A 12,302-nucleotide genomic window follows, 5' to 3' on the forward strand; every position below is an offset into this window, starting at 1 on the left:
ATGGATATCTTACATTGGATGGATCCTGCAGGCCTCACCTTCCAAGTAAGACACCAGTTTATCCATAAATGCATGACTTGCTTATACTTTGCACCTATATGAACGAATAGTCACGTATACTCGATCAGCCCCTGCGTGATACTAGATATCCAACAGCACCTCGTTCCCCTACCGAATTTGTGAGCAGCAACGTTAAATAGTTGTCGCGACCTTTGGCCACACCGCTCTGGGTCTTCGGCCTCTATGCTTCCGGGGAGGCGGAACCAGTGAATACCAACCTCCACCACCTCAGTAAGTCGCTGAGCCTCGTGTGGGGTCTAGCAAGTACCAAGGAGGTGCCGACCTTCGACTTCGGTGGGTTCGCCCATGTTCATGCCCTCGAGATCTTCGAGGCCGACGGGCAGCGCTTCTGGTTGGAGTAGAGCTTTCAATCACCAGGCCGCCTTCGACGCGGTCCGGGCACTCGTGATAACGGTGCGGGGAAACCCGGGACAACTCGAAGACGCCTGCGCCGTGGACAGGTCCAAGGCCACCAGGGGTCCTGGGCCTACGGTATCGAAGCTGGGGGGGGGGGCGATGGGCGACACGTTCGTATGATATGGCTTCCAAATCGAAGATGGGAAGACAGTCACAGAGCTCGAGCAACGATATATTTCTTCTGGTACGCTTACCTTCTTACATGTTAAGCCGATGGCCAGTTAGTGACTCTGCTGACCCATCATAACACGGACTTGGACATCTTCGTACAAGATCAGTGTTTCTGGTATGTACCACGTCTCTCATGGTAAAGTAGCGTCAGGTAGGCAGTTTCGCACTCTCTACGTTCGTCTCAGTATACACAATCCAGCTCGAAACTAGAGGCGAGGGTCGAAACACCAATCATCAGACCTTTCAGAAGAACGAAGGATCTGCTTACTGTCTTGAGGAATACAGAAGATAAGCTGACACCCAATCACCAACCGTATAGTATTCCAACTCTATCCACCCCCAGATCCATTGTCTAGATAGTCTACCTATTTGCCCTCCTCCGCCTCCGCAAACAACTTCCCCAACGCCTCCAGACTAACGTTCCCCCCACTAAACACGATCCCCACATCCCACCCCGCGGGCCCAGCCTCCCGCTCGACCATCGCCCGGAAGTCCTCGTTGTAGAGCGCCACCGCGAGCGGCACCGCGGCGCTGGGCTCGACGACCATCTTGAAGCGCTCGAGCACGAGCCGCAGCGCGTCGCAGATCTCGCGCTCGCTGACGCTGTAGAACCCGCTCACCAGCCGCCGCTCGTAGATGACGTGCCACGGCACCTTGCCGAGCGGCGTCCGCAGCCCGTCCGCCACCGTCAGCGACGACACCGCCTCGACCCGCGCGCCCGACTCGTACCCCCGCTTCGCGTCGTCGGCGCCCTGGTGCCACGGCTCGCAGCCGAAGACACGGATCCCCGTGCCCTCACACGAGAGCGCGACGCCCGAGAGCATGCCGCCGCCGCCGCAGGGGGCGAGGATAGCGTCGAGCCCGCCCTTTTTCTTCTCGCCTGCGGCTGCTGCTGCATGATCGGTCTTCGTGGCCGGGGCGGCAAAGCTACACCGACCGCCCTCCTGATCTGCATGCTCTTCCGCCATCATCCGCGCCGCGTCCTCCTGCAACTCCAGGCCCAAGGTCCCCTGACCCAGGACGATGTCCGGGTGGTCGTAAGGCGGCACGAGGCGGGCGCCCGTCTCCTCAATCACCTTTGCCGCCGCCGCCTCGCGCTCGACCGACGTGGAGCCGCTGAAGATGACATTAGCCCCGTAACCCTTCGTTGCCGCGACCTTGGAAGGGGTCGAGATCTCCGGCATGACGATGTACGCCGGAATGTTGTGGGTGCGGGCCGCGAGCGACAGCGCCTGAGCATGGTTGCCTATAAATTGGAAAAGGGGTTAGATTAGTTAGACGTCTTGTCTTAGCCACCACCTCGGAAGTTGCTTGCTCCTTCCACACCCGACCCCCTAAACACATCTGGAAAAGAAACCACTCACCACTAGAATGCGTAACCACCCCCCTCCCCCTCTCAAACCCCTCCTCCCGCAACAGCTGCCCCAGCGCATGGAACGCCCCCCGAGCCTTGAACGCCCCCACGCGCTGCAGGTTCTCGCACTTGAACCAGAGCCGCAGCTTGGGATGGGCCGGCGCCTCGACCTTCTCCCACCCGCCGCCGGCCCGCGCCAGCTCCTCGCGCGTCCGCGGCGTCGAGGCCACCTGCGTCAGCGTCCGGTTCGTGAGCGTCGGCGTGTGGTGCACGTACGGCGCGATGAGCTCGCGCGCGGCCTGGACCGAGGCCCGGCTGAGGGGCGGCGAGGTCGCGGGGTCGGCCATTGGGTTTCCTCTCTCTTACTCTTTCTATTGGTCTTCCTTCTGCTGTATGACCCCCCTTTTCTTTATTTAGTTACCCTTATGCGTGAAGTAAATTTTTGGTCTTAGCGGTCTTTGAGCACAGAGTGTATTTGTTGACGAGAGCAATTGAATTAGATTACCGAGGCACTGCGCCGATGATAGCTTGGCAAATATGGTAAGCCGACTCTACCCAGATATTCACGAAACAGAAGAGCTATAGCATAGAAGAAACCAACCACTCTATATACTGATTCAGTCGGATACTGCGCCGCAAGAGGGGCGAGCCGACGCCATTTAACGAGGACTGAATTGCTCCCAATGCACGTGTTGACTATCCATGTTGCTAATTGAATTCGGTCATCATACGACTGGGGGTTCGCAATATGCTTATCGCCCGATAACGGAGATAGCAAAAACACATGAATCGCACACTTCACCAAGTCGCAATCGTTCGTAATGGAGAAAAAAAATCATCGCTATTTTGTAAAACACACTCCCACGCCGTGATGCCCGGCGGTGTCTTTTTTGGATCCATAACCCGAAGATCCTCTAAAAGCTCCTTTTTGGGAATCCTGATATAAGTACAAAAGCTTTCTTTCCCGGGGGATATTATTTTAGCCCATTTTTGAAAGTACCGTCATGTCTCCATACGTAAATGCCAAAGTCCCTTATTTCTGGTTCTCGGGGCGCAGAGATCTGTAAGGTATAAGTCAGTATATTGTGTCTTGTGTAGATAGATGTTAGACGGGAGGGGGTGTAAATTCTTACCGGACAGCCTTGCCGGCCTTCCAGATCTCCATGTTGCGGATCTCCTCCATCTCAGCCTCGAACTTCTGGCGGTAGTCCTTCTGGCTGTTGTACTCGAGGGATCGCTTGGTCTCGGTGCCGTCGTGGACAGCGTCGTAGAGCTGGTTGAAGACGGGCTTCAGGGCAGACTTGAAGCGGGGAGTCCAGTCAATGGCACCACGGCGGGCGGTGGTGGAGCAGGCCTCGTACATCCAGTCCATGCCGTTGGCACCGATGAGAGGGTACAAGCTCTGGGTAGCCTCCTCGACGGTCTCGTTGAAGGCCTCGCTGGGGCTGTGGCCACGCTCACGGAGGACCTCGTACTGGGCGAGGAACATACCGTGGATACCACCCATCAGGCAACCACGCTCACCGTAAAGGTCAGAGTAGACCTCCTTCTCGAAGGTGGTCTTGTAGAGGTAGCCGGAGCCGACGGCGACACCCATGGCGATGGCCTTCTCCTCGGCCTTGCCAGTGACGTCCTGGTAGACGGCGAAGGAGGAGTTGATACCACGGCCCTCACGGAAGAGGGATCGGACGGTGCGGCCGGAACCCTTGGGGGCGACGAGGATGACATCAACGTCCTTGGGGACATCGACGTTGGTGACGTCCTTGAAGACGGGGGAGAAGCCGTGGGAGAAGTAGAGGGTCTTGCCCTTGGTGATCTGGGGCTTGATGGCGGGCCAGGTCTCGGACTGGGCGGCGTCACTGAGGAGGTTCATGACGATGGAACCCTTGGTGATGGCCTCGTCGACCTCGAACAGGTTCTTGCCGGGAACCCAGCCGTCTTGTACAGCATCCTTCCAAGACTGACCGTTCTTTCGGACACCGACGATGACGTTCAGACCGTTGTCGCGGAGGTTGAGACCCTGGCCGTGACCCTGCGAGCCGTAGCCGATGAGGGCGAGGGTGTCGTTCTTGAAGAACTCCTGCAGCGGGGGTTAGCCATTGGTCTTTTCACGCAGCTCTACGAGCTTTACAAAGCCATTGAGAAGGCATTGGGCAAAGTAGGATCAACTTACCAAGAGCTTCTCCTTGGGCCAGTCGGCACGCTCTGTGTGACGTTTTTGTTAGCTCATGGAAACTGAGGTAAAATTTGCGGATCGTGCCCACAATGCGGGGGAGCTTACCGTAGACGTCCTCCTTGACGCCAGCGAAGTCGATGGTCTTGACACCACGAGTCTGCTGGGCAGCAGGGCCGGCCACAGCAGGGCGAGCCTTGACGGCCGAAGCTCTAACGGCACCAGCGGCAGCCACGAAAGTGCGGCGCTGGATGGCGGGCGAGGCCAATTGGCGGGCCAGAGGCGTGAGGGCCTTGGTGAAGCTTCTGGAGGCCATTGTGAAGTGGGGGTAGAGAAGAACTGAGGGGGAGAGTCTCGTTTCTTGCTTCTAGAGAAGGTTAGGGAATGGGAAGGTAGAGAAAATCAAAAATCCAGGTTTCCCACGGGATTTAATTATTGGGAGGTGAAGCAAGGTCGAGGAGAGCTGCAGCGCTTTCGCAACTTACAATTTTTCTGGAGACGCGGGCTAGTAGGGCACTTGACAGCGATTTCGGCGACAGCTGGGTGAAAGAGTGGGGGCCGTCGCCGGGTCGGTTGCCTTCCTGGGGTACAGCAAGGGCCAATAGGGGCAATTCCAATTGGCCGGGGGTGGCTCTGCGCATGCTCGAATCACTGGGATGCACTGGCAAACGAGCCAAAGTCACCGCTATCGTCTCCATACAAAACCCAGTCAGCTACTCTATCATACCTCGCATCTTCGAGCTGGACCCCTGCCCACTAGAAATTGCGACATGGGCGGCATGCTTGCTTCTTGGGAACGGTTATCGGAGGGCCCAGGCATCTCCCGTGCATCTGGTTTCGAACGTGGGAGCGAGTGACTCTTTCACGGAGGCCTGGATTCGGAGCTGGAGGGCCAGGGTCCATTTATTCATCCACACATGCCTGCCGAATCGGCGGGACAAGATATAGGATGACGACGTTTGCTTGCAGCCATGGCAAATGGGCAGCCAATATCACTATCTCGTCCAATAAGTACCATTGGAAACGTATCGAGGTCAACCCCATTTGCGGTGGCGGCTGCTGTTGCCACGGCGTAAATCAAAAGCACCGTCGCTATGGAACAACACGTGTCGCTTAGAAGTATTTATATTCTGCCATCCTGTGTCTATAGTGCTGCCCTCATGCTATGCTCAGAAACAGGCCGGATCAAATGACTCGGGAAAAGCATCAAATCTTGTAGGAGCCTCCCACGACTCCAAACCCCCTGGCTTCCCAAAATGAAAAAGCAAATGCCGCTAAATAGGAACGTCTCGTACGGGAATAGATGTCCCCCGACCGAGTACCGAATCAACACAGCCTCCGTCCGCAGCAGAATAAGGCCCATGGGCTGCAAAGCAAAGTGCATTGCGTCGCTGGCTCTGTTGGAGAGGAAGTACTCGGTTTTGGTCGAAGGAGAGGGGTCAGTTCCGTTGGCGAGGCGGTGCCCGGTTCGCTCTACTTAAGGAGCACCCTGTCGTATTGTACACCGCGTATAGAGCCACCCGCCATGGAGTTCTTCACGTTCCGCCGGAAGTTGTCGCGGCTCTGGCGCAGGTCGTCGGCAGCTTCCTTGTTCAAGGGATCCGAGGCGTTGGGCTCCAGGAAGAGGAACTGCAGGCCGACAATAACGGCGTTCAGATTGAGGACGGGCTTCCAGTCCTCCCGCAGAATATTCAGGCAGACCTTGCCCTCCAAATCAATGTTGGGGTGGTAAATCTTCTGCTGGCAGCGCACCTTGGGCGGCTCGTGTGGGTAGCTTGCGCTCATGTTGAAAGAAAAGGTGAATTTGCCGCCCGTGTACTGGCCCTCGTCGGGCGTGATGGTGAGGATGAACTCGAGAATGTTGTCGGGGTCCGGAAATTCCGTCGTCATGGTAGAGCCTAGCGAGAGCTCGTTAAGATCTGGAGAGAGAGTGCAGTGTCAGTTCCTGGAGCAAGGCCAAGTAGAGTCGAGTCCTGTGTTTGCTCGTCGCATCATACATACCCTTTTGAACTCGCAGTTGGGCGGCGGTGACTTTCTTCTTCTTGCCTCCGGCAGCAGCTTCATCGTTATCCTTCTTTTGCTGCTCCTTTTTCTGTAGCCGGTGTCAGTCTCTGCGTTTTTCCCTTCCCAAGGGGATGTGTGCAAGGCGGGGGGGACATACCATAGACCATATTTTTAACATGATGGCGGTTTTAACGGTGAGGATGTTTGGAGGTGACGAACTCTCGGCGATACCGTCGGAAAGAAAGGAAGGAGGGCAACAGACGATCTTAATCGGTGATCTGGATCTCGGGGTACAAAATTTGCCAAAAAGTCACAATCCTTGGTCCGAGCCGTCTGGGCGTGGGGAAAAGAAGCAGAGTGAAGGCAAGCTTATATGATCGCGTGCGGCAGTACGTAAGGTAGTGATGATGGAGATTGACCGGTGGAGGGGAATCCGATAAGTTTACCTAGAAAATGGTTAGGCAGAGCCTTGCCTTCAGGCGGTACCACAAATGGAGGGGCGCTCAGCCTTAGGTAATAAACCACCATTAACCATTAGCACGTCAATGCTTCATTCGATCTTCTCCGTTGGTTCCTGCCTAAACAGCCTCGTCAAGCTTACCTAAACTAGCAATTGGTCCCTGAAGACACCAAACTTTAGGTCGCAGTATCAATAAAGGAAAAAGAAATCACTGATTGAATGGATAGTTTGCCGTTGACGCGACTAATCTATCAATGGCAAGACACCCAAGTCATTCCCAAACTGTGTTAGGCGCAAGCCCGTTCGTTTTGTAACCCTGGTTCTCGGCAACAGCATATCTGAGGTAGCAGAGCCAGATAACTGGTAACGGAATCAATGTATAGCCAAAATCACCAATATAAGTAGTCAATGAAGTCTCAAACAGTTCACGCTTCTAGAGCCGGTAGGACTTTAGACAAATCAATTCATCTGTCAGTTACATGAATTATACAACGCCTAGAGCTATGTGGGTTTTATCTCATTATACCAGTATCTAGAAAAGAGAACATCAAAACGCCCTGATTAATAGCATTCGTTTCGATAGCCTATCCAGGCCTTTTTAGTAGAGCTTGCTCCAACGTGATCATTGGGGGTGACCCCCTTTCCAAACTTCTTCATCTTCTTTTCCCTCCGTTCTTTGCGGAGAATCATAGCTGACGCCGTGCCCAAATACAAGAAATCCTGTATACAAGTCGATCCGGGCGAGCCTCGCAGGGTCCGCCCAAGACTTCTCGCGGTACACAGCCTCGTTTACCGCCTGGAGAAGCAGCACATGAGACCAGTCTTACCCAAGAACCAGACACAGCCGATGAAACGCACAACGGCCAGAATGGCGGTGGAGATAAGGAGGAACTGGAAGAATGCTGCCGTTCGCTTGGTGGTAGTGCCCTGTAAAATGTTAATATGAAATTCAAGAGACTCCAGAATAGATTGTTACTTACTCCGATTCCGAAGGTGTTGAAGCTGTTGCTGGTCAAGACCACAATAAGGAATGCGTTGGAGAACAGCCACGCCAGGACCAGAGAGGTTCTGAAGGCCTTGTAGGAATCATCGATATCGCTACCCTCATCCTCTTCGACCTCAATGAAAGGTGCCAGGGCACGCTTGACGGTGGCCTCGAACTGGCTGTCAATATCCTCTTGGGGTCTATCGACTTCTTCGATGGCAGCTTCGTCCTTGTCCGTTTTGACCACTTGAGCTGACGGAAGTGCATCCGCCTTGTCTGAACCCTTGGTACCCCAAGAAACATCGTGCCAGTTGTTGAACGCGTACACCATAAGAATGTTGATGTAAGTCGACATGAGCACCATGTAAGCCGGGAAAGAGTGGAACATGTGCCAAGGATCGAGATACATGAACGAGGCCACAAAGTACAGACCGAATGTGGCAAACAAGGCGAGCAGGATAATGGCCACCTGGGACTGACCGGTCAAGAGCTGTTTCAAATCATCTTCAAAGTTGACCTGCGAGTTGCTGAAAGCGTTGACAACAAGGTAACCGGACAAGATGAGGATGTAGAGCTGGACGAAACCGAAGAGGGCGAAAGACGAGATGTATTGCCACTTGGAACCCTTAGGACGGTTACCCAGCGCCAGCACAAACTGCATGATGACGAAAGCCAGGTACAGGTACTGCAGGATCATGTTGATGATAGGGGTAGCGCGGTCACCAAATGGCCAACCGTGATGCAGTTGACTGGAAGGTCCTCCTGCGGTAGGAGTACCGACGAGATCCATGATGACAGTGGTGGTAAGGTAGTAGGAGGCCAGAGAGAACCAGGTGAAGGCGACTTGAGCAATGTTGTAGAGAAGTTGGACGTGGAAGAAGAACATGCGAACGATGTTGTGGCCACTCTTGTACATACGACCGAAATGCATCAGCGAGTACAAACTGGCGGCGAACGAACCGTTGAGCCATCGTCGACGCTGACTGATGAATTCAGGAGCTCCTTCAGGCACATCAGTCTCACCCTTGGCGGCCTTGATGTAAGTCAAATGCCATTTGGAACCGGCCTTGGCGACCAGCTCGAAACAGAGGATACGATCCTCAGCCAAGAACATGTTCTTCTTGAAAATGTTCATGCCGTCGATACCCTTCTTACCAAGAATCTTGGAAAGGGTGTGGTCACCGTGGAAGTACTGCTCCAGCGGTCGTCCCATAATGGCACGGAATCGGTAAGCCGAGAAAGCACCAGGCAACACACTAACGTATCCGAAAGAGCTTTCCAGGGGCTTGTCCAGAATGTTGGAGATCTTGTACTCGAAGTTCTGGACGGCCACGAGCGGGTTCATCAGCTTCTTGCCGCCCTTACCTGAAAGTCCATGTTGGTTAGTAATGAGTCAACCGAAGGCGAGTAGTTGTTTCTAAAAGTGCTTACCCAACATAGCGTGAATTTCACCACAAGCACCACCAAGATCCTTGTCGTTGTAGAAACCCTCCCAAAGCGCAAGCAGAGACTTGGTGCCGGGCTTGGTACCGGCATCAAGCAGAATACAGACTTCGGGGTTCAGGATGCGGCCAAAGGCGTTGAACAGCCAACGATGCGAGTTAATCTTCTTGGTGTTCTTCTGCTTCAGACAGAAGATCATCTGGACCGGCGGCAGTGTCTGCGGGCTTTCGTCCACGGGTCGGATAAGCTGCTGGTTGGGCGTAACCGAGAGCTGGGTGGTGTACTCGAAGACGTGGGCCACGGTTTCCTTGCCGTTAACATCCTTCTTGACCACACCATCTTGGTAGACACCAATAGTAGCCAAAACATCGAGGGTGTCCTTGTCGGCCTTGTCGATACCGTCGAAAACTATACACACGACAATCTTCTGCCAGGCGGGACCGCCCTTGTTCCAGAAAGTCGACTTCTTCAGGTTGACAATGTCGCGAATGTTTTGCATAACACCGTGCATTGTTCGCGCAAACAAAACCTTGTCTTCGTTGTAGTAAGTAACAGCAATGAGCAACTCGGTATGTCTGTTATACATTCGCGGGCGCAGATCGTAACCGTTCTTGAGGGTGAAGTCGTTGGGGTCGCAAGTGGCGGCGGTGTATCGCATGTTGACGAACTCTCCGGTACCACCCTCGACGTCCCGGTATTTCGGTTGAACGGCATTGCGAATGGCACTAGGTACGGGGTAGTCGATGCTCAGAACGGAACCCTGGACTAGCTTGACCCTTCTGGTCTTGGATCGTCCCAGGCCGCCGCCGCCGCCACCACCACCACCGCCAGCACCGCCGGGTTGCTGGCGGCGTACCCAAGCGTCATCGCCGTTTACGGTTGATGCGGGCCTGCCGTAGCCGTAGCCGGTGTCTTCGAGCTGCTGCCCCTGTCCAGCGTACTCGGTGTTGTAGACCGGTGGTTGCGGGGTGGTGGTGGCTCCAGGGGCGTAGGACTCGGTGAGACTGTAGGCTGAGACCGGGCGAACCGGGGGAGTGCCAGCACCTAGACGATCTTGATCATATTGGTAAGGGGCATTGCTGCCAAGCAGATGCCGCTGGGTCTCATCATCATCTGCTTCCTGGGGAGGGATGTGATACTATAAGCCGAGAATAGATTCCTGTTAGCCTCGTGCTTCACGAATCCACGTCCAACACAAACCCCGAGTGTTTTTAGGGGGCTTACCGAGTTGTTAGCAGGCATGTCCTGCAGATTGTGGCCCTCATACTCGTTTGGATGGCCATTGTACGCCATGATGTCGATGGGAGAGCTGGCTCAGTGGCCTGAATCTGATTGGAAGTGTAGAGCAAGTAGAACGAGCGACAGGTTCTAGGGGTGTTGAGAATAGGCGTCACCGGAGCTTCAGAGCTTGGTCGACCCGGTGCTCAGACAACTTTCGGTTGCACGAAAAGGGCGAACGAGAGTTGAGAAGTAGAGACCAGGTTCTTGCGGGAAATTCGCAAAGAACAAAGGAGCTTTTTGCAGGCCTGGCAGCGATTGTAACCTGTTTGCAGAAGCAGCAGCAAAGGCTACCGATCAAGCAAGGGCTAATCAAAGAAGACAGGCGGGCAAGGCAGACAACAGGCGCTAGATGGGATGAAGGGACCCAAATGCAAATGCAACAACAATGCACAAGGGGAGGATGGATGGTGATGGGCGGGAGGATGAAGCTTGACAAAAGTAAGGTTCGATGATGGGAATTACGATTTGTCGACCCGTGTCTCGTTCGGGTTCAGGAGAAGTGAAGAGACGGGCGTGCTTCGTATTTTTTTCAGGGTGGTCTGGGATGGCCAGCACTTTTTGGGAGACTAACGGGGTACCCTCCTACAGAATGGAACGGAGACCTCAGCTATGCTATGGGGTGAACAGGGCGCCTTGGTTTTTTGGAGCAGGGGGGGCAGGCTTTGGCGGGCAGGATTGAGGTGGACAAGAAACGGGAGAACAACAAACTGCCCACCGCCAAGTCGACCAGTTACGAGAGAATAGCCGAATCCTTACCTATTTTAATGCTCTGTTAGGACATGGGTCTCGCCAGCCTCTGCGCTGCCCTTTGCAATCAATCGCAAAACAGTAATGGGAAATCCCTAGTGATGCGTCCCGTCAGATCAGATCGGGGCGGGCGTCTTGTAGTAAACACTGGTCCTCAGAGGGCTGGACTACTCCGTACGCTCCTTCGACACGCAGCAGCACCGCAGCAACACAACATGCGTTGGCTACGCGGCGCATCGCATGGATAGGAGAAGGGGAGCTAAAACTTGCATACACGCATACACGCTGCGGTGCGGGCGGGGCCACAGTAGAATTGGCGGTCAGTAAGCACTGTCGGCGAGCCTCTGCAAGTACCCCCTCCAACAGCCAAACAAGACTGAACAAGCCACCTCCGCCAGGGCTGTACCTGAGATCTCGCAATTGCCGTGGAAACCCACACTGTGACCATGCACGTTGTCAGTTCCAGAACCCGTTCCCTGATAATTCCAATCACTTGGCCAAAAGGTTACCTCGAGACTGTGATTTAGAGTGTCCCTACGTCAGCGCTGCCATCCCAAACCCGATCCCTCCCCATGGGCGCATGACCACATCACGGGTAGCAGAAGTGCCAAACCGGCTTGGGCAGGTCCTTGTGCCGGATGTGCATCGAACGGGCAGTTGCTGGGAATGGGAACATGTGCTCGAGACATACAGATCGATACCGCGAACACGAGCGGCGAGTCAGAGTCAGGGTGTGGTGATTTTATTTCCTCTGCATAGTCGAGCTGTGTGTACTAATTGGCCCGTACATAAAAAAGTCCAGGAGCCAGCCAGGACGCGAATCCCTCCCCGATCAAGTGAGAAAATAGTGGCTACGTACACAGATGGCTGTACATACTCAACCCGACCCATCAGAACCCACCGGAAGTGAGATACAGCCACAATGTGCACCAAAGCAACAAGGCAAAAGAAGCAAGCTCGCAAGCTTTTGCAAGCCAGCAATAATAACAGCAGCCGCCTAGCCGCATGATTTGTCCCAGCACGACTCTAGCCCAGCAACACTATTCCCCCTTTTCACTAGAGCAGCCCGAATGCGCCTGGCGACTGGCCTGGCTTCGCTTGCCACAGGCTGGCTCCCCCCTCTCTGGGCCTCCAAAGCTCACTTTGACCCGTCAAGCCTTATTAAACCGGGAGCGGGTTAGCCTGAAACTTTAGATCTCACTCTAGA

At 54.5% G+C, this 12,302-nt stretch overlaps 5 protein-coding genes across 5 annotated transcripts; 1 reads left to right on the forward strand and 4 right to left on the reverse strand.

The window, feature by feature from the left end:
• Positions 1-366: 366 nt before the first annotated feature.
• Positions 367-597, forward strand: PG985_002838 (uncharacterized protein; the record flags this gene model as incomplete). The annotated part of the gene is made up of 1 exon (XM_066822607.1): positions 367-597. One exon carries the CDS (start codon positions 367-369, stop codon positions 595-597), a length of 231 nt encoding a protein of 76 aa, XP_066690039.1.
• Positions 598-1,013: 416 nt separating this feature from the next.
• On the reverse strand, positions 1,014-2,349 carry PG985_002839 (tryptophan synthase beta subunit-like PLP-dependent enzyme; the record flags this gene model as incomplete). The annotated part of the gene is made up of 2 exons (XM_066822608.1): positions 1,014-1,894; positions 2,013-2,349. 2 exons carry the CDS (start codon positions 2,347-2,349, stop codon positions 1,014-1,016), a joined length of 1,218 nt encoding a protein of 405 aa, XP_066690040.1.
• Positions 2,350-3,035: 686 nt separating this feature from the next.
• PG985_002840 (mitochondrial genome maintenance) lies at positions 3,036-4,491 on the reverse strand (the record flags this gene model as incomplete). The annotated part of the gene is made up of 4 exons (XM_066822609.1): positions 3,036-3,063; positions 3,136-4,082; positions 4,176-4,207; positions 4,284-4,491. The coding sequence occupies 4 exons, from the start codon at positions 4,489-4,491 to the stop codon at positions 3,036-3,038; spliced, it is 1,215 nt and encodes a 404-aa protein (XP_066690041.1).
• Positions 4,492-5,648: 1,157 nt separating this feature from the next.
• Positions 5,649-6,357, reverse strand: PG985_002841 (uncharacterized protein; the record flags this gene model as incomplete). The annotated part of the gene is made up of 3 exons (XM_066822610.1): positions 5,649-6,094; positions 6,177-6,267; positions 6,337-6,357. The coding sequence occupies 3 exons, from the start codon at positions 6,355-6,357 to the stop codon at positions 5,649-5,651; spliced, it is 558 nt and encodes a 185-aa protein (XP_066690042.1).
• A 1,071-nt stretch (positions 6,358-7,428) lies between these two features.
• Positions 7,429-10,360, reverse strand: PG985_002842 (glycosyltransferase family 2; the record flags this gene model as incomplete). The annotated part of the gene is made up of 4 exons (XM_066822611.1): positions 7,429-7,566; positions 7,620-8,989; positions 9,056-10,205; positions 10,292-10,360. The coding sequence occupies 4 exons, from the start codon at positions 10,358-10,360 to the stop codon at positions 7,429-7,431; spliced, it is 2,727 nt and encodes a 908-aa protein (XP_066690043.1).
• Between the last annotated feature and the right edge of the window lie 1,942 nt (positions 10,361-12,302).

The sequence above is a fragment of the Apiospora marii genome, assembly GCF_038362585.1.
Source record: "Apiospora marii strain CBS 49790 chromosome Unknown utg000002l_segment0_segment0, whole genome shotgun sequence".
Taxonomy (NCBI): domain Eukaryota; kingdom Fungi; phylum Ascomycota; class Sordariomycetes; order Amphisphaeriales; family Apiosporaceae; genus Apiospora; species Apiospora marii.